Below are 25,678 nucleotides of genomic sequence, written 5' to 3' on the forward strand. Positions count from 1 at the left end.
AAATCTGGGCATCTATATTTCGTTTTTACCAGCCACCTAGCTGACTAATGTATACCAAAGACTGGAGATAATTAGTATAAATAAATAATAAGGACCTAGAGATTTAGAGGAGCTGGAGTAGGTTGAAGATTGAAAGATGGGAGTGCTTCATAAAATAGGATTAGAGCTTGAGCCTGATGTTCAAGGAAGGGTAGTATTTAATAAGTGAAGAGTTAATATCCCTCAGGCATTTGTATTCTTTCTATTTCTTAATTTAAGGGTTTATCTCATTCTTTAATTCTTTCCAAATTTATTATACACCAGCTTCATGTCAGGTACTCGTTAGGTCATGAAGGCAGTCTTTCTCCTTGAGTTCACACTTTACTTAGCAAGAATTTGTAAACAAATGACCCTATAATAAGATGAGCGCATAAACAAGATACAGTGGAAGGAATATATAGTGCTGTGGAGTTCTAGGAGAGATGATGTCTCATAACCCGGACTTTTTCAAGTAGTAAGGGAACGAAAAAGCCCCTTCAGGGAGCAAACAGGCTTGCTAAAACACAGGTAGCTAACCGCATGGCATGATCAGAGAACTGTAAGCAGCTTTATGTTGCTTGAATATAAAGTCTCATTTTGCAAGTAATGGGAAATTCAGAGAGCCATCAGATCTGTTTTGTGTGTTTGAGAGGCATCAGATCTTAAAAGACATTTGAAGTGAAAATAAGGCTTTCGTTCTTAGAAGTGATGGGGTATCAAAGATTTTAGGAAGGGAAGGGAAAAATCATATTTGAGTTCTGAAAGAATCCTAGTTGAGGAGACTGAGATAGGGAGGAGAAGCCAAGATGAAGACTAAACAGAGGCAGTGGCAGTGAGAAAACAAATTTGAAAATAGGGCTTTGGCATGAGGTTTAGAATTTTAGGAGGTAATGCTCTTAGAAGAAAAATGGGAGAAGGTAGCCATAGAGGTCAAAAATGACAATTGCAGACTTGCTGAGTTAGGGTCCCTATGGAACACGAGGGTGGAGACATCCCAAAGGCTTATTGAACTATGTAGGGCTCAGAAGATAAGAGGCTGGAGCCTGATGGTTTGAGAGCTGTCAGCATGAAGGGGAATGGTGGCAAAAACCATAGGAATGACTAAGGTGGCCCAGGAAGAGACAGGGAAGAGATTCAAGCCAGGATGTATCAGCAACACCAGGATGTCGGGCTTGGCAAAGTAAAGCAGACAGCAAGCAAGATCAGTGGGGAACCATCTAATTAGAGGCAGCAGAAGGAAGATAAGGAGGGTGGTGGTTTGTTGTCGTATGGTCAGTTTTTATATTTGTTGAAGGAAACTTCACCCTTCCATCCATCCAGTCAATAATTTTGTGCACAGCTGTATGTGCCAGGCTGTATTCTAGGCATTAGGGAAATAGCAGACAGACAGTTCTCCAATGAAGTTCACATTGGGGGGTGAGGGGGATGGGAAGGGGAGGAAACTGATAGAAAAGTTAACAAATGGGGAAGATCATAAGAAGAAAAATGAGTAGATAGTGGTTAAGTAGCATGATGTGAAGGAGTGACTAGTGGCTGCTTTAACTTGGGTTGTCAGAATAGGCTACTTCTAGCCAACCATGTGTAAAATCAGGAGAAGAGCAATTGAGCCACACAGAAAAATAAGTGTTGTTCAAGGTACTAAAAAAGAAAAGGACCAGGATGGCCTGTATATTTTGGGTGACGAGAATGAAGTGGGAGGCAGGTGTGTCATGCGACTTCGGAACCCTCCCTAGGCTATTTGGAATCTAAGTGTCAATGGCAAGATTATTGAATTAAGAAGAGTTGTTGGGACTGCATTCAGTCTGGTGTGAGACAAGGCAGGGGGAAAAAACATCTCTGAGGTCATCTCTGGCTAACCAACATCTAAGATCCACTGCTTTTAAAAACCCTTCAAAGGGTCATTATTAAAGTGTTCTTCAAAACAGTACCTAATGGGCAGAGAACCTTTGGTGTAGTATCTGTTAGATGCTTTTAGGCAGGCACTGAAATTCAGAAACGTGAGTCATAAGGAATCTTTTTTTTTTGAATAAGGAATCTTGATTAAGAAAGGCCAGTTGTAAATCCATCTTCAAAACAGACTTACATAAAACTGTCTCCCTTCAGGAAACAGGTTTCAGCCACTAAAGCCGAAGCAGAAAAGGATGGAGTGAAGGTCCCCACAACCCTGGCGGAATACTGCATCAAAACTAAAGTGCCTTCCAATGACAACAGCTCAGATTTGCTTTATGACGACTTGTACGACGACGACATCGACGATGAAGATGAGGAGGAGGAAGATGCCGACTGCTACGATGATGATGATTCTGGGAATGAGGAGTCGTGACGTGCTCCTGCGGTGCCCCGTACTGCCCTGCCGTCTCAGGCCAAAGGGAGGGGAGCAAGTGGGGACCTAGCAGCGGCCCCTCAGCAAAAACCTATCACAGGGGGTGGGAAAAACAAACACGGCTTCTGCTGACTCCCCTTATGGATCTCAGTTTGCTCCTTTTTATGGACCTCTTAATGGAGAGAAAGTAATCCTCCACAGAATGTCTGAATTCTTGCATTCTTTACCCTTCCATCACTGTATTGATTCTTTTTTTTTTCCTTCTTTAAACCCAAACTCTCGCCTCACTTCGTCTCTACAGAGTGTTCACAGCAAAACACGTTTGGTCTGTTTTTAGATTCTTGAAGAATTAAATAGTCTTTCATCGAGACGTTTAATGTGTTTAAAGCTGGGAACCCATTGGAAGTTCACAAGTGCTGCATATGCTGAGTAGCAAAAGAAAATGGAAAAAAAAATATAAAAACCCCACAAAACAAACAAAAAAAAAAACAAATTTGCCAAGGTTTAGCTGCTCATTTAGTGTGTGTGCATTCGATCAGACCCACGGTGGTGAATTTTGTTTCCTTTCCCTTCTTAAGGCTGGGATACAGTGGGCATCAGGGACTTTGTGCTAAGCCTGATGAAATGTGTTCCTAAGGGCACAGAGCCCCTTCAGCCTCCAGAAAAATCATCCTAACCCAGGGGGCCTCAGCTACTCTGAGGAGAGAGCGCAGATTTTGTTTTTTGAAATCGATTGGGATCTAAAGCCTGAAATAAATATTCATACTTTACATAGAACTGAGCACTTGATTGCTATTTATTTTAAAAGACAGAGTTGTTACCCTCCCCACCCCAAGGGAGTGGGGAGAGTGGAGATTAGAGTGAGTGAGTGAGTGAGTGTGTGTGTGTGTGTGTGTGTGTGGAGTCTTAGTGATGGGAACAAGGAGTTTAAAATCACTATGCCAATTTTGGTTGATGCTGCTGGGGAAAAAAAAGTCAAAACTACTGGTGACCACTGTTGGGTGAGAGAACATCTGTTTTATGTGAACTTGGCCTTTCCCGCAAAGATTTTTTTTAAATTACTCATGGTGAGAGTGTAGGTAGCCAGTTTTAATTACTCAGTATTACTCCTAGGTGCATGTGTTAAGATTTTGTTTTCATTGAGCTGCTTATGCCGATAGTGATAGCTGTGGATAGGAGACATGAGTGACCAGTTCCCACTTTCCTCTTTGGATGTGACCTGGACTTCTCTCTCCTTTCGATATACTCTGGCTGTGGAGGGCAAGCAGAAGTTGTGCATGGAGCTTGCCCTGGGCTGCTTTGACTTTTTTGGCAGGGCCGAGGGAATTGGCTGCAGGCCATGTACAGGCAACGGCTAGATTCTCCAACTGTGCAGTGGCTGCAGCTTTGACTTCCCTGGTCTCAATCATGTGTCACTTCAATCTTGAGATCCATCAGCCTTCAACCAGGGACTTCAGAACTTGGCGGTGACTTTTCTTTCTTTGGGGAGTGGGCCGGTTCATAGGAGGGCAGTATTCTTTCAGTGGGGAAAATCATTATAATGTAAAATTACAGACTTCGGAAGGAAAATATGAGCAGAGACTGGTTATAATCCTCCTCCAGATCCCTGTGTACTGGTGTCAACTTTTCTTCAGATCATAGCTCGAAAGAACCAAAGGGTTGATGAGGGACGGGGGTAGGATGGATCCTAGAACAGAGTAGGTGATGCTTACTTCCTTAGCTCCTCCTTCCTTTCTGATCTCAGGGTTTTCATTCGCTCTTCAAACTCCAAACATTTGCTGACTAATGCCCAGCAGACCTCTCTGGCCTCTAAAGCTTGATTTGGTATTACGTGGGAACGTTAACATGCAAAGGTTCGTATGGGACAGTATTGAGCCTGGTTGCAGAATCTCTGTCCAATCCCCATGGGGCCAGGACTACTTGTACCCCTGAATCTAGTGAATCCAGTCAGATTCCGAGAACAGAGCAGCTCTTCGTGAGAAAACACTGGCTGCAAATTCTCACAGAAGGATGTTGGAACTAGCTTTTTACACCCCACACTTCTTAAGTAATGTTTCCGGATAACCTGCATATCTTCTGGAGTCCAAAGTCTCTCCTAATGCTCTGATTACCCCCTATCACCCCCACACACGTTTACAGCAGGTAGCTTGGTCTTCTCTCTTGGAGCGCTAAGATTAAGGCTTTTCTTTCTTCCCTTACCACGAAAGCATGTCTCTGCCCGGGCAGGCTGGGCACCTTGGCGTTGCGGAAGGTGCTGTGCTGCTTAGCCCTGTCCCAGTTAGACCCTGTTGGCCTCTCTTGCACGTTGACTCAGGGAGCCAGAGAGCCAGGTGGAGGTCATACCTCTCAGCCCTTTGGGGTGTTACTATTGAGGGCTGGCTTTGCCTCTGTAAGAGTACAATCAGTTCCAGAAAAGACTGGCATGTGTTGATTGGCTAGCAGGTAGACATTCTGATAACTCAGAATTAAATAACCTGTAAAACCCAGATGCTGGTTCCAGAGCTCTGTCCTGAGAACACATCCTGTGGCAAAAGAAAACTTGAGCATGTAATTTTTTTTCTTTTTGGGAGTAGAGGGCTCAGGCTCAGGCCAGAACCTTGTAAGTACAGTTGTGCTGATTATTTGGTGTTAACATGAATTCAGAATCCTGCATTTTTAGATTCCTTTTGATTCTAGTGGAGGCCTCTCTGGATGCTCTTCAGGTCTGTGTGTTTTGAGGCTGGGTGGAGAAAGTAGTATCACGATTCCGTTGTTGCTTCTCAGAGTCTTCCCACTATTTCACATCATTCCAGAGTTCTTTTCTATTAGCCAGACTTTTTTGTAGTCCCCTCTTTCCTCTTCCCTGGAAATTGCTTTATTTGCTGGTTTCCTCATGTTTGGGACATACGCAGTAAGAGACTGTAGGGGAAAATGTGTAGTTCTCCACTGAAAGTTAACTCCCCACCCCTCCCATTCTGATAAATATGGTTTACATTTACAAAAAGATTCAGATGCAATTTTCAACTATTCTGAAACCAGCAGGACACACCTGACTTTAATAGTTTTCTTAGCTCAAATTGTAGATGTTTTTCTTCAGTTTAACTTATGAGAAAAGATTATCTGATGCATTTTTGTGTTGAACTTCCCCTTTAGTGGTTTATTTTGTCTTTTTCTGCCCATCTGTCTACTAATAAAATGTGAAATAAAATATACCTGTATTGCTACTTCCCCGTGGGATGACCCTCTTTCTTTGTGTTAAAGAAAACTAAAAGGTGGTCTCAGTACTTCCACTGTTCCCTCACAGGTAATGCCCATGACTCAGATGAAAAAATAAAAACCAAAACTGAATCTCACTGACCTGCCTTTTAGGATATTCTGCTCAATTCACCTCCTCACGGAATACACATTCCCAGTCCTCACTAGCTTTTAGGAAAGGTTATTAAAGACACAGCCATTTGTTAACCTTAATTCGTAAGTAGGGCACAGTCTGCCAGTATAAGTAGTCAGTAAGCTATGAGGGCGCTCCACTGCCCTCCTTAGGTGAGCCTTTTGTTTTCATCGTCATTTGTCTTTGGAACTTCCGGCTGCTCGTTAATAAGCAGGGATCAGGCAAGAGATCGTATAAAGTCCCTATTTAGTTTCACTTGTGAACACTTACTTTTTTTCTGGCGGGGATCTCAAGCTGTGGGTCACCAGCAGCACATGCCCCATCTGCTGAAAGGACCACTGATTCTAGAGGCCAAAAACAGAAAAGGTGAAGCCTGACTCCAGGTTGGTTCTGGCACACCGACTTGACCAGTATTTGATGCCCCCACTCCGGTTGCTTATTTAGCCTAGTCGGGAGGGGTTACTTAGGAGTGAGAGGCTGCAATGCCTTGGGCAAAACCTGGAGGTTGGAGCACAGTTGTGCTGCAGGCTAGTGGGGCCATCTGCCTCCTGCCACACACACGGCTAATGGATGGCCCTGATCCCTCCCGGACTCGTGGCCTGGGAGCAGGAGGAAGGAGCCACACCGGAATCCTGGCCCAGGCGAACGGCTGCTTGGGACTTTCTGGAGCAAGTACTTCACCCCAGATCCACTTACCTACTTCACACCACCGTGACTCGCTACTCTTCTCTTCCACCCCATCCCTTGACTATAAACACCAAGATTCTGTTTGGTCGCTGAAGAACAAAGGATAGACAGGGTGAGCTGTTCAAACTTCCTCTCTCTCAGGCCATGAGAAACACATCCTCCGCTCTTACCTTTCAGATTTTAATGTCTGCTGACATTTGGAAATGAAAGGACCCCGCCCTGGTACTCCTTTTGACCGGGGCCTGTAAGAGATTGCCTTATCAAAGTGAACTTCCATAACCACTGCCCAGTGCCCTGTCAGCCTCATTTACCTTTCCACTCCGTGGATGCTGACCGGGACAAAGAAGGGATGCCAACTGAAGCCCTCACAACCCGCTGTCAGAAGACTGACCATGTGGGTTCTACTTGTACAGCTCTGCTGTGAAGTCCACGGTGCCTGGAACAATCACGAAGCCGGCCTGTGCCCTGAGCTCACCCTTTCAGTCACACCACACAGACACCGTGCATGCTCTCAGAACTTTATTAGGTGGAGATTGGGCAAAAGAGAAAACCCCTGAAACAGTCGCCCACCTGGTTCAGGACAACTGGAATAGAGGAGCCTTTGCTTGGAGACGTGCTCTCACTGAGGTGAAGGTGTATCTTTGATTTTTTTTTTTTTTTTAAAGGGAGCAGACTGACTGAACATCTCTGAGCACAACTTCAGACGGTTTTAAAAAATGGTCAGCCAGAGGAAGGCAAGTTTCTTGGGGACAAGACCAGAAGCAGAAGCCTCTGGTTTGTATGAAGACAAACAGGTGCCACTTTCATGTTGAGCAGGAAGGACATCTCTGCTATTCCCAGATGAAGATTTGGTAGGAGAGGAACATGACAAACGACAACAAGGGCCAGTTTCTCAAAAAGAGAGAGGGCTAAAGTCATTACACAGGGAAGGAAACTCAAATAATGGCTTACAAGGGAGCGAGATAAGTCGTGATTCTTCATTGGTACCTGACCCCAGTCCCCAAACTGCCTTAAAAGCAGCCCTTCCAGACACTGCTCCCAGCTGCCCAAGGGCTGGGAGGCCACAGAGAAGGCCTGAAGGCAAGAGTGGGAAAGGGGCGTATTTGCTACAGCGAGCAGGGGCTCGAGTCGGGATTGCAGACCTGGCTAAGAGGAGCAGCTGTACCCCCCCAGGCCCCCAAGACTTCTATCACATTTACAAATACATACATAAATACATTACATACAATAGCGAGTCTGGGAGGCAGGCTCCCCACAGAGGCTCGGCTGACACAGTTACACGTCTCAGGAATTCTAGGAAAGGGCGCTGGGCTTCCAGAAATGGGCTCCGTGTGTTCTCTCCTGCCCAGGGTAAGCCCCGCCCGAGCCCACCCCTCTCTTCAAAGGTTCAGTTTGTCCAGTAGGGAGAGTTGCCGTAGGCGGGCTTGGAGGCTTGCGACTTGGGCTGCAGGGAGCTGGGCTGGCTGCGCTGACCCGAGCCACTCTGAGGAGGAGGAGGAGGAGGAGGAGGAGGAGGAGGAGGAGAGAAGGCTGTAAGGGCTGGAGCAGGCCCCCGAGGCTAGGGCAGGGTGGCTGCCTCCATCACTGGGCTCACCTGGGCATCCTGTGGCAGGTGGTGGTGTAGCAGCTGTGAGTGAGGCTGCTGGTGGGCAGGGAGGATGTGCAAGAACGGTGGGGGCGCATAACCGGGGGCCGCACCGGCGGCCAGGGGCCCTGTGGAACCCAAGGCCGAGGGCAGGCTGAATGGTGGAGGAGTCCCTGCGTGAAATCCCTGCTTGTCAAAAGTCTGCAAGGTAAAGAGACCATGGTAAGGGGCCAGTTTGGGCGGCATCTCCCACCGGCAGACCCATCCAACCGAATCCTCCCTCACCTGAGTCTTGTTGTACACTGAGCCGCTCATGTCAGGTAAGCCGGTGGTGCTTGAAGACACGGACACGCCTAGGAGGGAAAGCAGTTGTTCCCATGGCCGTTGAGCCCAGCTCCAGCCTCCCCCACCTCCAGGGGCACTCTGGGGTAGCCTTGCCTGAGAAAGAGTCAGTAGAAGACAACTACTCTGGGCCTCAATCCTGGAAAGGAGGGGTAGACGCTACCTTTGCCAGGCCCAGAACCTGCAGACTTGTTTTGTCCCTGTGATGATCCACCATAGCCGCCCTTGGTGTAATCTCCTGCTGCTGTCCCCTGGGTCAGGTCGTCATAACCTAGCATGGCAGGGTACAAGAGGCACGTGTGAGCTAGGCGAGCCTTCCCACCTGCATCTCTCCGTGCTGGGAGCACCTCTCACCTGTGCTGTAGCTATGCTGGCCGTAACCGCCGGCCTGCTGGAAAGGGGTGGTGGGGGTGCTGAGGTTCACACCATGCTGCTTGGCTGAGGCCGGAGGGACCTGGCGGCGCAAGCGGAAGAGGCGTCAGTGGAGGAACAGGGCAGAGGGGAGGAGGTGAGGTATCCCCCGGCTTCGCCCCAGGCAGCACAACCACAAAGCACCTGCGTTCGGTAGGCCGGCCCGCGCTGGCCATAAAAACACATGGGAAAGGAGCTTTGGCCCCAGCCTAACACACTGCTCACGGCCAGGTGAGACCGGGTAGGGTCAGGTCCCTCCCTCCCTGCTTCTGGTCCCCACAACTGGAGTAACAACACCGCCGACACTCACAAACATCGTGGGCCCATACTGGAAGGCACTAGGCACGCCTGTGTAGTAGGGGAGGCCAGTGTAGCTGTAGCCAGGGGGCAGCGCAGGATTCAGAAAGGGCTGCTGGGCTGTGTGGTGGGCCTGGGACTGGCTCTGCTGCGGCTGAGCCAGTGTGGTGGGGGGTGCAGGGGATGCAGAGTCACCTCGGCCAAACTTTGTGACATCACCTAGGAGAAGAGGAACACTGACTCGAATCACTGCCCCCACCCCCTCCTTATCCAACAAGGAAAAAAGCCAGACTGGCTCCTGTCAATAGGGACAGGTCTGGCTGCCGGCTCAACAGGAAGCGAGCAGGCCTCGCTCAGCCCTTCTGCTTCTGTTTCCAGATGCTGGCATGAGCTGCGGACCGGTCCCAGGCCCCCCCGCCCCCCACTCCTCACCCCTTGAACAGACTGACCTGAATACGGGTTATTAGCTAGGCTCCCATCTCGGCTGGCCAGGGCTGTGGGCGTGGCAAAGGGAATCCCATAGTAATCCTAGGAGAGACCACGGAGGCTCCATCAGCAGAAAGGCCTCGGCCCAGTCCCAGGAGAGCAGGCCCAGCAGGAAGCCCAGGCACTCCAGGTGATGCCCCGCTCCCCGGACAGGCTGGACTGCAGGGACACAGGCACACCCCCAGAGGGCGGCCCCAAATTCAAAGAAAGTGGTGCGCATTGGAGTTGTGCAATGTGGCAGCCGCACAGTGTGCAGACGCGCTGACAAGTCCGTCAGCCTTCGCCAGGCAGAGCCCCAGACGGCCCAATCTCACGGTAATTTACGGCACAGGTGGGCGCTGGTAACGCCACAGGCCAAACCGACTCCACTGGCTTTTCCTAGGTGACAGACTCTAAAGGGCAGCTAGGAGAGCTGACTGGATTACAGCACCCTGAAAAGGAACCAGCAGGAGAGGGGGTGCCTGAGGGTTTAACAGACGTCAGAGCAGCAATGCCAGGCAGGCATAGGTCTAAGAGGACCCCAGGTAGGGTCCCCAACTGGCCCCTTACCACCCACGCTGTCATGGCAGCACTGACCATGGGGGAGCCAGGGCAAGTGTGGGCACCAAGAGCGCAAACAGCGGAGCTCTGTGGGGCAGGGGAGGCCTGACCCGGCCCTCACTCACCACCCAGGGCTTTGCCAGCACTGGACATATGGCCCCCTGGCCTCTGGGCCCCACAGGGAGCCTTCCTGCTTTCTTCGTGGGCAACAGTGCCTGGTCACAACCAGACAGGATGGCACCTCTACCCTCCTTCAGCTTCATCTCCACTTAACCTCCAGGAAACCCATTAGCTTCCTCAGCCCAGAACCCCAGGAGGCGGCAGGACCAGGAAGTCGCAGAGGTAGCAAGAACACAACCGGGGACAGACCGAGAGCAAGCCCAGGAGGGGGAGCTCTTTCACAGAAAAAAAGGAAAAAGTAAAGGTCGGGACTAGGCACAGAAGTACCAGACTCTATAATCAGTGAACAAAGGGTTGAAAAACGAACATAATGTATGTCAAGAGGTGGGCTCAGAGGTGATTTCTGCTGAGGCACAAAAGGATACAAAGACTTACAAGGCAGGGTGACTCCCAGGACTGGGATCCCACCGAGTCCCTCTTGGGGGCCCCCACCAGGACCCCCTCTGACACTCCCATCTGATGCCTGGGGCTCTCAGATCAGGTGGCTACAAGGTTTCCTTCTGAGAGTCAGGGGGCCAGGGCCACTTCCAGTTCCTGTTCTGCAAAGCCCTAAGGCTCAGGCATTCCCCAGAGACCCTAAGTTCTGTTGACCACCCCAGAAATCTGCCATCATGTCTTCAACATCCACTCTGGGTCCTTCGGAGACACGGGCGCAGTCGTGTGATGGGCGGCACCCAGGGGGAAGAGCCGCCTAGCCACCCACCTCTGCCTCTGGAAATACTTAAGCAGCCGGAGAAGCATTCTCCTGAGAGACAAGAGCTTCAGCCAGCAGGCCCAGGAGGTGGAGGGGATACCTGCAGTCCCCTGAGCTCTTTGTGCGCAAGCAGAGCAGGGGGCAGCCGATGTGAAAGAGTTAAGGAAGGATGCCACACTGGGGGAAAACCTCACATGGAGCAGGGGCGTTCAGACAGCTCTCTACTTTCCAGCACCGTGAGTCCAGCAAAGGCCAGAGCAAGGAAGGCAAGGCAGGGCGGGGCGGCAGGTCTGTCAGGGAGGGAGCACACCTCCTTCAGCACCGCCCCCCGCCACCCCCCCCAAGACCTGTGCACTGAGGTGCCCCAGCCTGCGAGCAAGGGTCGGATGAAAGCTGCAGCAGCCCCGGCCTCAGAGTGAGGCTGCACAACGAGGGACTCCCTGAGGCCAGCGCGCTTGTAAGCAGTGATGGCAGGTCGGCTCCACAAGGACCCTTAAAGAGTGTCAGCTCCAGCGGGTCACCCAGCCGGGGACTGACGAGCCATGCTGCCATCCCAAGCATCAATGATGGCCACTTCAGAGGCCATAAACACTGAACGGCACTTCAAAGAAGACGTGAAAAAAACTCTAGAGGTGGTCAGGCAACCCCACGTCTACGCCATATGGTTTTCCTTTTTCAAAATGGGGGGGGGGCTGAAGGAAGAGAAGGACCCACATGTAGTAGGGAGCACTGCCTCCTGGGACCCCAGGTCCCAACGGTCTCCAAGTTCCCAAGCTGTAAGCACAGGACACTCCTGCCCAGCTACAGTGACATGAGGCACAACGCTCGAAGGCCAGAAGCTTTCTCAGTAGGGTGGCAATGAAGGCCTAGGGAGGAAGAATCTGTGAAAGAGCCTGAAGCCCCTCATCCCCCACCACATCCCACTCACCATTGGCAGCCGTGACTGCAGCATCTGGAGCTCGTCATAGCCATAGATCTGCGTGAGGACCAAAAAGAGTGTTAGGGACCATGTACCATCCCCTGGGAAGCCCAGGCCCATGTAGGGGCCTAAACAAGGTTGGGGAGATGGAACACGGGGACTCAGACCATCTGCTGTGGGAAGACACCTTGATGAAGGTTCAGATGAGGGAGAAATATTAGGGAAGGAGCAGCCCAAGGCCCGCGTCACCAGGTCCTGCCAGGTGTCAGCCTCTAAGGCCACAGGAGCCGGGCAGCCTGGAGCTATACACCATGCACTCACTGGATAGGCAGGAAGCAGTCCTCCAGGGCCCACGAGGTACTGGTTGTGCAGCAGGGGAGGTACTCCCTGGGGCAGGTTAGGGGGTGCTTTGCCTGTAAAAGCAAAAATCAAATGAGTGAAGATGCCACCACAAAGAGTGAGCTGCCTCAGCTACTGTGGGGGAGGGGGAGCTGAGCTCACGGTCACAGTGCTGCCCTATATGGGGCCACCACCAAGAGGGGAGGGCAGCAGCTGAGAGACACAGAAGGCTGTTCCAGGAAGTAGGGGAGACAAAGCACGTGATACCACATTCAGGCTCTTTCCACATCAGAGGGTTCCATGCCCAGACAGAAACACCACCCCTCACCCACTCCTGTCACACAGCACTGAGCAAACCTGAACATAAGGAACAATCTGCCTCCTCAGAACAGAACGAAGGCTGGGTGGTGCCAGCAGAGGGGGACAGGCTGTGTCAAAAGTAGCTTTCAGGAGTTTCTACCAAACCACAGTTTGCTTGGTCCACATAGACTGCCCAAGTCTGGCTGAAGGACAATCAGTGACACTAAGTGGCCAGAAGGAGCCCAAGAGAGCTGTTCCCTGGTCCATTCACATCACCAGGCCATCTCAGCTCCAGGGAGGACTAAGGACAGAAAAGACAGGGGACCTACAGGCACAAAGGCTACCAGGAATCCTGCCCAGGGGGAGCCCACCAGAAGACTGGTTTCACCCATCCCCACACATCATCACTGGAAGGACTGGGACTCTCTAAGAAGTCAGTGGAACAAAGTGGACCAGGGAGCAATGGCAGAGCTGGAGGGAGACCAAGATGTTCCTATGCCTGTAGCTACCCAGCATGCCCAGCAGCCACCTCTAGGCATCCTCCCTGGGAAGTCAAGCATCACCTTCTAAGGCAGGGGATAAGTAGGAAATGTCTGGGGAGCACACACCTGAGGTCACCAAGGGCGTGGCCCTGGTACTGCTGCTGGGGGCACTCACAGTGGTCCCCCCCAGGCAGAGGCTGTTCACTGTGTTCATGCTGCTCGGCAGGCTGAGCCCTGAGGACGTGGCACCCGAGGCAGAGGTTGCTGCCGTTGAAAAGGTGGCTGAGGACTGGAGGGAAGGGGAGCTCTCCACACTGGCATGCTGGCAAAACAAAAAAGCAAGGACACATGGATGTGGTGGCGAAACACAAGAGTGCAAAAGAACCTGGTCTGGCATCTGGGTCTGCACTCTGAAGACCGGTCTGAGGGGCTCTGTGCTCCGTGCTCACTGTGGGCCCCCACACTGCAGCTGGATGAGGCCATCAGGAAGCAGCTCCGGAGCTGAGTATCACGCAGTTAAAGCTGAGCTTTGCTGACCAACACCCTCTTAAAGGTCATTGTTCGAGCTCTGCTGTCTTACCTGAGATACAGACACCCACGTAAACTTTAGGTCAGATATGAACCCTGACCACTGGCATGTGAGGTGAGAACCCATCTCACAGAAAAGCAAGCAGTCTCAAGGGAGTCCATCACGGCACCACAGGCAGCCCAGCCCAAGTCAGAGCCTTCTGGGGACAGCTGCCTTCTACTAGGCTTCCTAACTAGTCTGATATGGAAGTCACAGGGGGCTAAGAGAGGCCTTTCCTCAGAACCTGGGGACACTGTGCAGGCCACTAAGACCTACCTAGAAGGGCATGGCCTGCAACTCTGCCTGTTCAACAGGATCCACCTAGGATGGAAGGGTGAAACCCAACAAAAGCTCTGAAGAGTTCCAGGAACCCTGGCCAACTGCTCAACTCCAGGCAGGAACAAGGTACCAGAAAGGGCTTCAAGGGCTGAGGGGTGGGTAGAAGAGACGCACCTGGTTGCACAAAACAACGCCCAACAAAGGAAGAAAAGGCTCTGTAAGACTGAGACCAGCCTTCAAACCAGAGCATGTACAGAAAAAAGTACTCTGGAAACTCCTGGAGGAGAAGCCTCAGGAATAGGAAGCTCCAGGAGAAGGGGGACAACCATGCAATGGTCTTCCACTACACAGCTCTGTGTTAGGTCCCAGCCTCACAGGCTGCCCTACCCAGCTGAGCACTGACCTTAAGGTCCTGACACCCAGAATCAGTTCAACAAGGTGACGACAGCCAAAGTTGTGGTCTCCTGGGGCACCCCAGGACTTGCTGACGGAAGCTGGGTAAGGAGAGCCCCAGGGGCAGGGAGAGGCGAGGCCATCCTGTCCCAGCACCGGCTCCACATTCCTCTGCACAGAGCCAGGCTGACCACCCGCTACACAAACAGGAACAGCTCTGACCACTGTGCCTACGTGTCACTAGTCAGAGAACTTTTTAACTCTTTTAACCACAGGACAAAAAATTACTATTCCCTAGTCTGGGGAGAGGGGGAATCCACAAAAGAGCAGCTTACTAGAAAATCAGTGCCTGATTTGCTGAAAGGAACTCAAAGTCGCCCAGCAAGCTTTCCTACCGCCAAATGAACCTGACAGCGCTCCTGTCCCTGTCCCTCACCTGTCCAATCTGTGAGTGCCATGGGGGGCTGGCCTAACTGCCCTCCACTCCATTTAAACAGCTCATACAGTGGCTCCAACGGGGCGCTGGAGCTGGCTCCTCAGAAGGGGCCCAGAAAAGCGCAGCTGCACCAACCCTTCCACAACGACACAAAAGGCAGGAGAAAGCATGGAGATTTCCTTCATAAACTTCCAGGGGAAAGACCTAATTCCAACAGAGTGTGAGAAGACCGTTGTGTCTGACTATACAAAAGTCAAAAATCAAGTGACAAACCTGAGAAAAGTATCTGCACCTCCCATCACAAAGGGCTACTTTCTATTCTCCTGCATATGGATTGCCTAGAAAGAGACACCAAGGGCCTGACAAAAATGAACAATATGAAGAACTCGCTGAAAAGGAAATTCAATGGCATTCTAATATATTAAAAAAAAATGTTCAATCTCATTCAATTAAACACTGTACTGACAGGTCATTTTTCAATTAACACAGGGGAAACATACAAATATTTGGTAACATGATTTGAGGAGGCAGCGGGGGAAGAGCACATCTCCTTCATTGCCAGCGGGAAGTAAACAGGTTAGAATCACTGTGCAGTGACTGCAATTCGGCAATTTGTATAAAACATCAAATGCCTGGGGATTCAACCTCCAAGACTGCTTCTGCAGACACAGCAAGGTAGAAAGTTATCGAATGTAACATCATTTATAGTGTTCAGACAGAAAACGGCCCCGCATCTCCAGCAGTGAGTGATTTAATAATGTGACGTAGTAGAGCTATGATAAAGAAGACAGAATCTATGTTTCAACACAGAAATATCTCAGAGAAACACTGTTACATTGGGGGGGGGGTGGACGCTGAAGGACACTATCTAGGGAACACTCCCATACATGTTACAGGGGGAAAAAATCAAAGAAAAAGGGCAAGAGGCAGAGGAAAAGTGACAGTGTATGCATTTCCTACTTTATGGGTTCAAAAAACCTCCAGCAGATCAAGAAAATCGTAGGAGGAGGGGTAGAGCCAAGCAGACATGACACAGAAAAACACTTCAGTGTGTATGTCCTCATACTTCTCATTACTGAATCCTGTAACTGTACTAGCAAAGCAGCAATTCTGGCTCATGACAAAGTCTGGGACACCCTGGATGAGGCCACTCTAGCCGTGGTGGTTTGGAGTTTCTTGCTAAGACACGGAGAACGGCAAACCCACACGAGCAAGAACACCAGCTCTAATGCACCAGGGCCGGGGGCCAGGAGGCCAGCTGTCCAGGGCTCGGGATGGCGACCACCCAGAGCTCCCACCAGCCAAACAGCAGGCACAGGCAGGGGGCCAGGCGCTCACTCCGAGGACAGAGGTGTCCACCCTGTACTCTGCTATAAAGACGGTGATCTATGTATTTTATGACAAAGAATTTTGTGCAAGATTTCACTAGGATAACTCGAGTTAGCCACATCTTGATGTAAGGAGAGTTGACCCTTCGCCATCACTCCGTTCTGTAGCAAATAACCTCTTCTTCAGAGGACACTAATTTCTCAAATTTCTAATTTCTCCTATTGATCTGTACCCCAAACTTCCTTCCCTGCTTGGGGATCCATCTCCTGCTATCTGTTCTCTGTACGTGTCTGCCCACCCTCAGGCTCAGGGTCCCCCAGCTTGAGTGAAGAACCCCACTACCACCCTGCCTCTTCGCCATCTCACCACCTTGCATTCCTCCACCCACCACAAGCTATACAGACCCACCCCTGAAACTGTGCCCCCAACTCCGCACCTTGAGAAGCCACACTTTGATAGCCATCACCCAGGGTTACTCTTTAGCACATTAGGATGCTTGCCAACTGGCACCCCGCTTGTACTTCCATGCTTGACTCTCCACACTCCAGGCTTCCCTCTTCATTATCAACCTTCACAAAGTCTGCCTCTGAGCTGGGGAGGATGGCCTGAGATGGCACGAAGGAGGAGTGGACAGAAAACCTCAGGCCACAACGAGGAACGTCCCCATGACCACCCACAAACTGGAATGCAGTTACACTGACAGGGCTAAGAGCCAGGGCTGGGAGTCTGAGAGAGAGAGAGACATGTGCATGTGGCAAAAGACAGCTAGTCCTCACACAAGCTCTCACTTTTCCCTCCCAACATTCTCTCTACAGTGGCCTTCCCAAAATAACAGAAGGTAATCTAGAACAATGCTCTTGATTGAACTTGACTTCTGGTGGAGCACAAGCTGAAATTAGCAATGAGCCTACTTCAAACACCTCAACATGACCAACCCCAAAGTGGGTTCAAAAGGCTCCTCTAACAAACAAGGAGCTCAGTGAATGCTTAGGAACAAATCCAGCCCCTAACCAGTTTAGGAAGCAAGATGTCCTCCATGGTGCCTAGGAAAATCAACAACTCAAACCACAGGCCTAGACTGAGGTAATATACCTGAGCAATTTGAGATTATCTTAAGACATTCAAAACCCACAAACCAAAGCTCCACCTGCACAGGACAAAGCTCTGCCGAACTTGCTGAGTAGGGTGGGGGATGATGGGACCGAGAAGACACTTACTGTGTGTGATGTGCTGGAGGAGAGCGTTGCGTGTGCAGAGGAGAGGCTGCTCTGATGGCTGGAGAGTGAACTAGAAGACAAAACAGAGCACCACGTGTCCACCCCACCAAGTCACCCCACAGGAGAGGCCCACGTGTCCAGGTGGGCTAGGTCTAAGTTTGCCCCATCCCTCCAAGAGGAGCCCTGGCTTCACACCCATCATTCATCATCACCTGGGGGCCCAGACCAGGTGCTGGGATGTTTAGAAATGATCTAAAGGGTCATTCACCATGAGGATCTGGGATATCATGGCCTGGGAAACCTCCAGAGCCAGCTTCGGCCAACTAAAATCATTTGCTCTTTAGACTGTAAAAAGTAAGAACAGAATTGCACTAAGAACACTGGCCAGCCACAGAGACCCCATTCGATCTGTGTGCGAGGGAAGAAAGTTCCTACGTTCAAACCCCCACCGCCCCCATGCCAGAGCCTGACTTCCCATCAAATCAAGAATTCAAACCAAAGGCTTTTATTCCTGGCTAAGGGGGGGAAGAGGTATACTCTACATACTCTACTCCAAAGACATAGGATGAGGACCAAACAAAATCCATTATCCTACACCCTGTTCTAATAATTCAGTCTCTGAAGCCAGAACAAGAGCAAGTGAAAGACCTGCTCAAAAACCAAACATCGTTCTCATTTCACATCGCAGGGACCCAAGCCCAGAGCTGAGAGGAGGGGCCAGGCTCAGGGCACACTCCTCAGGGGTCCAAGAAGAGGGGCAGCAGCGACTCCCCGGCCCCCCCATTCCCAGAAGCCCCAGTGCTCTGCGGCAGCAGAGGCATTACAAGTAGGCACGGTTTACACATCTGGTGCTTCTGAGACCACGACCCAGCCAAAACCTACGCACTGACACATTATTGCTAAAGACCAGGCCACCATGCTGGGGGCAACAAGAGGGTTTTGTTCATTGCCACTGCTTTCTATAACGGTTTGGGACTTCACCCCAGTGTGCCTCTCATTTGGGGCCCTTATTTTCTCCATACCTGCTAAGCTGAGAGAGGGGACTGCTGGACAGGTCAGCAGGCTGGGACATGGAGGGCAAAGTGGCGGTGTGCTGAGACGCAGAGGGCAGAAGCGCAGTGCAGGAAGTGGTGCTGGGCAGGGGGCCCACAGACGGGAGGGCGGAGGGAGGATCTGTTGTCTTTGGAGCTGGAACGGATGAAGTAGCTGTAAGAAACAGATCGGTTTAGCTCCAGAACCAATCATAAGTATCTAAAATATGCTCAATGTCTTTTTTTTTTTTTTTTTAAGATTTTTTATTTATTTGACAGAGAGAGACACAGCGAGAGAGGGAACACAAGCAGGGGGAGTGGGAGAGGGAGAAGCAGGCTTCCCTCTGAGCAGGGAGCCCGATGCGGGGCTCGATCCCAGGACCCTGGGATCATGATCTGAGCTGAAGGCAGACCCTTAACGACTGAGCCACCCAGGTGCCCCTATGCTCTATGTCTTGTAACACATCAGGATCGGTTTGAGAAACATATAAAGTTACATTCCCCGGGGAAAATACACAAGCAATTTCTGTCCAATACAACCAATAAAACTGACAAGTGAAGGTAAGAACAACAGGACTTGGCCAAGAATAGGAATTGATAGCTTTTTAACCAACCCTAAACTATCCTAAAACGTGGACATACTTCCCCGAATTAAAGGAACCCAACCCTGAGCTGCACTAGAAAGGGCAAGAGGCTCTGAGACTGATACACAGGATTACAATGTGAGGCAAATTTGTCTCAAAAGGCACAAGGGATAGGACAAATCTGGTAGGCAAGACCGTCAAAGAGTTAGGTATTTGCTTCTATCAAGTCAGTATTAAATCAGGCTGACCTGGAAAAGCTCACAGCCAATTCGGGGCAAATGGGGTTTGAGAGCCCAGGGTACATACAGTGTGGAGTGTTACAGATACCTAAAAGCCACTGGCAACACCCACTTTCACATTCACAGTGAGCATTTCCTTACACAAACAAACAAAACCCTCAGGGCACACGAAGGAGCTTATTAGGCTTCCAGAAGAACATGAATATGATCAAACCTAGCCGTAGAAAAGACTCAGTTTTAGTTCTATCCACACGCGTAACTCGGATATGTGCTTGGATATAAAGCATCATTGTCTTTTCCAGTCAGGAAGAAAGAATAAACTCTACCTACCCACAGGACTCCCTGGGAACCGAATGGAAAACATACTAGTCTCTAAAAAGGACGATTTGAAAACAAACACAGATAGCAAGAGGGTCAACACACAACTTGGCCCATTCTTTGGGAGTCCTTATAGTCTAGAGGCTTGTTTTTTACTGACAGTCTATTCCAAACATGATACCTGTTGTTACAGACACCAGATGAAAACACCACAGATGCCCCTGACCCAAAACTCAGACTCATAACTTACCTCCCTAGGTCTTGGGTCACGCTGATAACAAGTTCACAAGAGACCTCTCAAAGAATGGGGGCGGGAGAGGAGAGGGAGGAGCGTGGGAAGTAAGACACAGATGGAGGATAAAAACCTATCTAAAATGCACACTGTTTTCCAGATATTTCATTTCTCACTATCTCATTTTAAATCTCCAAATACGGGTGCCTGGGTGGCTCAGTCGGTTTAATAATTTACTATTATTAAATAATAATAACCTAACTCATAATTTCAGGGTTGTGAGATCGAGCCCTACACTGGGCTCCAAGCTGGGTGTGCAGCCTGCTTTAGATTCTCTCTCCCTCTGCCGCTCTCTCTCTCTGCCCCTCCCCTACCTCTAAAAAAATTAATTACAATCTCCAAATAATCAGGGCGCCTGGCTGGCTCAGTTGGTAGAGCGTGTGACTCCTGATCTCGGGGTTGTGGGTTCAAGCTTTCAGGCTGGGTGTAGAGATAATTGAAAACAACAACAAAAAATCTCCAAATAATCTAGGACACCTCTATGTGTTCTCAATCTCATGCCTGTACTAAAGAAACTTGTCACCAAGGCTTGTGGAATGAGAATGTCCTCTGACATCAGAAGTTCTCATAGCTACCGTTATCTCCAAACAGCTCCGGCAGCCCAGCAATACCAACACCAATTCTGAGTAAATCACATGTGTCACTTTAATTCCAACTGAGGCCCCCTCTTGGACTGATGAAATTCCATGTCCACACTACCAAAAATCCTAAATAAAAGGAAAGTCTGAGGTGCCTGGGTGTCTCAGTCAGTTAAGTGTCTGCCTTTGGCTAAGGTCATGATCCCAGGGTCCTAGGATCGAGCCCCACCACGGGCTCCATGCTCGGCGGGAAGCCTGCTTCTCCCTCTGCCCTTGTGCTCTATCAAATCAATCAATCAATCAATCAATCAATCAATCTTAGGGGAAAAATAAAAAAACTCCTTCTGGCTTCTCTACCCAATATTGATACCCATTTGCCTTACTGAATAAAGAATGAAAATCATCAACAATCACAGATAACCAAGCCAAGAACAAAGGAAAGAAACAACTAACAGATTCACCTGCACCAACTCTAGATATCACTGAGCTTACGAGAATCGGGGGCAGGGAGACCCTCATTTTTTTCCCCCACATGTTTATAAGTGAAGAGCATTTGACCTCTCTTCTTTGCAACAGTCCACTAGATTCTGAAGACAATGAGCATGTCTTTCCTGAACTAGCACACCAAATTTTTCTTTTAAAAGTTCTTCCCAGGGGATGCCTGGGTGGCTCATTCAGTTAAGCGCTGCCTTCAGCTCAGGTTGTGATCTCAGGGTCCTGGCATCGAGTTCCACATCAGGCTCCCTGCTTAGCGGGGAGCCTGCTTCTCCCTCTCCCTCTGCGTGCTGCTCCCTCTGCTTGTGCTCTTTCTCTGGCAAATAAATAAAATCTTAAAAAAAAAAAAAAAGTCCTTCCCAGTATTGAAGAGCTCTATGACAATACTGGAACCTCTACCTCAAAGCAAAGCATCTTTTAAATCCATACCACAATCTATACCTGGGGTGCAGTCGACTAGAAGAGAGTGATATGAGGCTACTACCTCCTTCCTGCTGTAGTTATGACATTATTAACAGCTACAACCTACTCACACGGGAATCTCTAGCTGACCTTGTAAACCCTGTCAAAGAAAAGATGCCAATGTGATGGATCAGAAGTAACTATCAGAAAAAATGCAAAAGGACTATTTTTGCAGAATTAGTCACTGGCCCGTTGTTTTCCCCATATTAGCTACACTCTTTTTCTGTTTGATTTCCACCAGCTAAAACAACAATGGTTAGTTTATATACTTACTGTCTATTGTCTGCTGACTTCGACCACCACTATGTCCATTCTATAAGGAAAGAAAAAGAAAGTAAGCAAACCCACAAAACCAAATGACAATTTATCTGAATTTCTATTGGAATTTAGCCAGAAACATATGAAGTATAGGTCAGTCAAGAAACAATGGCCTGTTTTATTCTGTTTGGTTTTGTTTTTTGTTTTTTGTTTTTTTAAGATTTTATTTGACAGAAGAGACACAGCAAGAGAGGGAACACAAGCAGGGGGAGTGGGAGAGGGAGAAGCAGGCTTCCCACATGGAACAGGGAGCCCGATGCAGGGCTCGATCCCAGGACCCAATGTCAAACTACTAAAGAATGGGGCACCTGGGTGACAGTTAAGCATCTGCCTTCAGTTCAGGTCATGACCCCAGGGTCCTGGGATCAAGCCCTGCATCAGGCTCCCTGCTCAGCGAGGAGCCTGCTCCTCCCTCTCCTCCCCGCTCATGCGCTCTCTCACTATCTCTGTGTCTCTTTCTCAAATAATAAAAAATCTTTTAAAAAAAAAAAAAACTACTAAGGAAAAAGACAAACCTTATAGATGTTGCCTCTGTATTAGCCCAAATCCAGCACAGTTTTTTTTTTAAGATTTTTTTTTTTATTTATTTGATAGAGAGCACGAGAGAGGGAACACAAGCAGGGGAAGTGGGAGAGGGAGAAGCAGGCTTCCCACCGAGCAGGGAGCCCGATGTGGGGCTCGATCCCAGGACTCTGGGATCATGACCTGAGCGGAAGGCAGACGCTTAATGACTAAGCCACCCAGGCGCCCCTCCAGTACAATTTCTGTTCAAGAAATGTTATTTACAACACGTTTTTTTCTTTAAAACAATTTGAAGTTACTTACAAGAAATGTAGACTATAAAAGATTAGAACTTTGAGAGGGAGAAAACCAAAAATGAGTTAAAATAAAAGACTGGGGACGCCTGGGTGGCTTAGTTAAAAAAAAAAAAAAAAAAGACTGAGGTCAGGTAAAGGGAAACACAATATACCTTACCAATATATACAGATAAGTAGAGAACAATCAAAACTCCACTCTCTGCCCCCCTCTAAACTAGAGTTCACTATACACTAAATACATAGACATAACACTGAGCATGTACATCCAAACAGCACAAATGGCAACATCCAAAGAAGTGTTTTCAAAACCACACCAAACAGAAAGAATAAAAAGGGGTAACAGAAAAAGAGCAGCCATCAGACCTTAGGTATATTTTATCCCACCTTGAAAATCACTTTTTTTTATTTTTATTTTTTTAGATTTTATTTATTTATTTGAGAGAGAGAGACAGAGATAGTGAGAGAGAGCACAAGTGGGGAGGACAGGGAGCAGCAGGCTCCCCACAGACCAAGGAGCCCGATGCAGGACTCGATCCCAGGACCTCGGGATCATGACCTGAGCCAAAGGCAACTCAACCGATTAAGCCACCCAGGCACCCTTGAAAATCACTTTTAAAACACAATGGACAAACTGATACAACATGGGAACTACATTATTTGGGGTGGGGATAATTCTAGGCAGAATGGTGGGAGCAAAATTAAAGAAATACCAAATGGTCAGGAGAGATCAGAAATTACAGGGTCTCAGTTCAACTTAGCCAAGCAAGGAATGAGGTGAGTAATGACATGAGCAAGCAGCATACCAGGTGAAATTAGGGCTGGAGTTGAGAAGCTGAGCAGATGACATACACTTAAGCTCGAACAGCACATTGTGTGATTTATGTTTTAGAAACTACAGCCCAGTACTTTACAAGGAAACATTCTGCAATAAAGGGAATAATCTATACGGACATGTGTGTGTCCCTATACTGTAGCCACTATAGATAGTGAGCATTTATTTTATTTTTTTAAAGATTTTATTTATTTGACAGAGAGACAGAGAGAGAGAGAGAGCACAAGAAAGGGGAACGGCGGGCAGAGGGAGAAGCAGGCTCCCCGCAGGGCAGGGAGCCCAATGCAGGACTCAATCTCAGGACCCTGACTGAGCCACCCAGTTGCCCCGATACCGATCATTTAAAATGTGGTTAGTACATCTGAGGAACTAAAACTGTAATTGTTTATTTAATTTAAATGAACTACTACAGAATTTTACCATATACAGTGACCAGAATTTAAATAAAAAATTGAAATAAATTTTTTAAAAAAGTAGCTCTCACTAGTAATGCTTGAACATCTCTGCCTTTCAGGGAACTAAAATATTACAAATAAGACTATAGGTCCGCTGTGTCTCGCCCCCCACGCCCACCCCACAACCCCATGCAAAGCACTATGGACAATTTGGTATGTATCCTTATACTAAGCTTCTCGGTCCACTCATACACTCCTGTGTATGGGTGCTTAAAATGCAGATTTCACACCACAGCCCACTATTAGTAAACTCAACAAACTATAAGAAAGGCTAGCCAATTTCTTTTTTTTTAAGATTTTATTTATTTGGCAGAGAGAGACACAGAGCAAGAGGGAACACAAGCAGGGGGAGTGGGAGAGGGAGAAGCAGGCTTCCCGGTGAGCAGAGAGCCCGATGCGGGGCTCGATCCCAGGACTCTGGGATCATGACCTGTGCCGAAGGCAGCCGCTAAACGACTGAGCCACCCAGGTGCCCCAAAAGGTTAGCCAATTTCTAGGGGGTGCCTGGCTGGCTCAGCTGGTGGAGCATGTGACTCTCGATCTCAGGTTGGTAAATTCTATCTCCATGTTAGGTGGAGAGAGTACTTAAAAATAAAATCTTGGCGGACATTGGGGAGGTTATGTGCTATGTAAATGCTGTGAATTGTGTAAGACTGATGAATCACAGACCTGTACCCCTGAAACAAATAATACATTATATGTTAACAATAAATAAATAAAATAAATAAAAATAAAATCTTGGGGCACTTATGTGGCTCAGTTGGTTAAGTGGCTGCCTGCTCGGGTCATGATCCCAGTGTCCTGGGATCAAGCCCCACATCAGGCTCCCTGCTCAGCACTGGGGTCACTTCTGCCTCTCCCTCTGCCTGCCGCTCTGCTTACTTGTGCTCTCTGTCAAATATAAAAATAAAATCTTAAAGAAAAAAATAAATAAAATAAAATCTTAAAAAGGTTAGCCAATTTCTAAAAGAAAATCTCATCTAAAACCCTCAATTTCCCAAACTAAACACTGACCCTCCAAACAGGATTTCCTACAAGAAGAAACCTGAAAAGACCAATTACCGTGATGGTTCCTGGAGCGGACTCTGATGGACTCACAGAGCTTTGGTATGCAATTCTGTTATGCACAGAACTCTGGTCATAGGAGGAAGACGTTACTGGACTAGTGGAGCTCAGTGATGAGCTGGTCAGACTGGAGGAGGTAATAACTGAAGTTGTATAGGTGGAGTTCTGTACTGCACTGGTCACTGGTAGAGAGGTACTCAAAGAATCACTAGAAAGAATAAAAAGATTTAGACTTAACTTTGTGTCACTTTACATGGGTTCATCAAGAACTATTTCATCACTTTACTGCCATACTATAAATTAAATAAACATGTCTGTACCTACTACACATTTGTACTACTGCGTTCTTTAACGGTATTAAAAGGATGCATATTCAAAACACCCCTCCACTCCCAATCAGACCCACCTAATTTAAATGACAGGCAGAAGACATCTTTAAGAATCCTTAAGACTCTGTAAGGAATCCAGAAGTCTGAAACCACTTTTTTTTTTTTAAAGATTTTATTTATTTATTTATCTGACAGAGAGAGAGAGAGAGAGAGCACAAGCAGGGGGAGTGGGAGAGGGAGAAGCAGGCTCCCCGCTGGGCAGACAGCCTGATGCGGCACTTGATCCCAAGACCCTGGGATCATGACCTGAGCTGAAGGCAGACGCTTAACTGACTGAGCCACCCAGGTGCCACTGAAACCATTTTTAGAAAGAGCAAATATCAGCTTTTAGTTCTGGGCAGTAAAAAAATTAATAAAATCTAAAATCTGGGATTCTCTACTTATGAAACATTCCACTGAAGGAAAATACGTGTTGGCAAAGATGTACAAGAACTGCATCCCTCAGAGATTACTGGTAGGAAGGTAAAATGCTACAGCCACTATGAAAAAAGTGTCCTGGTTCCTCAAATGTTAATATAAGGGTTATCACAGGACCAGCAATTACTAGGTCTATATCCAGAAGAACTGAAAGGACAGAAAATTTGTAAATGAAATGTTCATAGCACCATGA

The 25,678-nt window shown here is 48.5% G+C and overlaps 2 protein-coding genes and 1 non-coding gene across 9 annotated transcripts in view; 1 reads left to right on the plus strand and 2 right to left on the minus strand.

Moving 5' to 3' along the window:
* The window catches only part of UBE2R2 (ubiquitin conjugating enzyme E2 R2), a 112,896-nt gene extending 109,778 nt beyond the window's left edge, over window positions 1–3,118 (plus strand). For both annotated transcript variants that reach the window (XM_028115199.2, XM_028115198.2), the window contains one exon: window positions 2,122–3,118. In XM_028115199.2, coding sequence (XP_027971000.1) covers window positions 2,122–2,341 — 220 coding nt within the window. In that variant the 3' untranslated portion in view covers window positions 2,342–3,118. The remainder of the gene's footprint in view (window positions 1–2,121) is intronic.
* The window catches only part of UBAP2 (ubiquitin associated protein 2), a 134,355-nt gene that overhangs the window by 5,453 nt on the left and 103,224 nt on the right, over window positions 1–25,678 (minus strand). For 4 of the 6 annotated variants that reach the window (XM_088018871.1, XM_088018873.1, XM_088018874.1 and 1 more), the window contains 14 exons: window positions 24,677–24,887; window positions 21,465–21,504; window positions 18,215–18,398; window positions 17,193–17,262; window positions 13,097–13,292; window positions 12,171–12,262; window positions 11,859–11,906; window positions 9,480–9,558; window positions 9,044–9,249; window positions 8,677–8,776; window positions 8,486–8,593; window positions 8,266–8,333; window positions 7,990–8,181; window positions 5,979–6,052 (listed from right to left, as the gene is read on the minus strand). In XM_088018871.1, coding sequence (XP_087874997.1) covers window positions 5,979–6,052; window positions 7,990–8,181; window positions 8,266–8,333; window positions 8,486–8,593; window positions 8,677–8,776; window positions 9,044–9,249; window positions 9,480–9,558; window positions 11,859–11,906; window positions 12,171–12,262; window positions 13,097–13,292; window positions 17,193–17,262; window positions 18,215–18,398; window positions 21,465–21,504; window positions 24,677–24,887 — 1,668 coding nt within the window. Of the gene's footprint in view, window positions 1–5,978; window positions 6,053–7,035; window positions 7,879–7,989; window positions 8,182–8,265; window positions 8,334–8,485; window positions 8,594–8,676; window positions 8,777–9,043; window positions 9,250–9,479; window positions 9,559–11,858; window positions 11,907–12,170; window positions 12,263–13,096; window positions 13,293–17,192; window positions 17,263–18,214; window positions 18,399–21,464; window positions 21,505–24,676; window positions 24,888–25,678 lie in introns of those variants that run through there. The other 2 variants (XM_028115196.2, XM_028115195.2) reach the window with 1 other exon arrangement.
* Window positions 19,267–19,348, minus strand: LOC114218291 (small nucleolar RNA SNORD121A). The gene has a single exon (XR_003611166.2). It is a non-coding gene; the product is annotated as a small nucleolar RNA SNORD121A (small nucleolar RNA).

The sequence above is a fragment of the Eumetopias jubatus genome, unplaced genomic scaffold (genome assembly GCF_037043125.1).
Source record: "Eumetopias jubatus isolate StellerSeaLion01/CBP00866 unplaced genomic scaffold, mEumJub1_p1.0 scaffold_15, whole genome shotgun sequence".
NCBI lineage: Eukaryota > Metazoa > Chordata > Mammalia > Carnivora > Otariidae > Eumetopias > Eumetopias jubatus.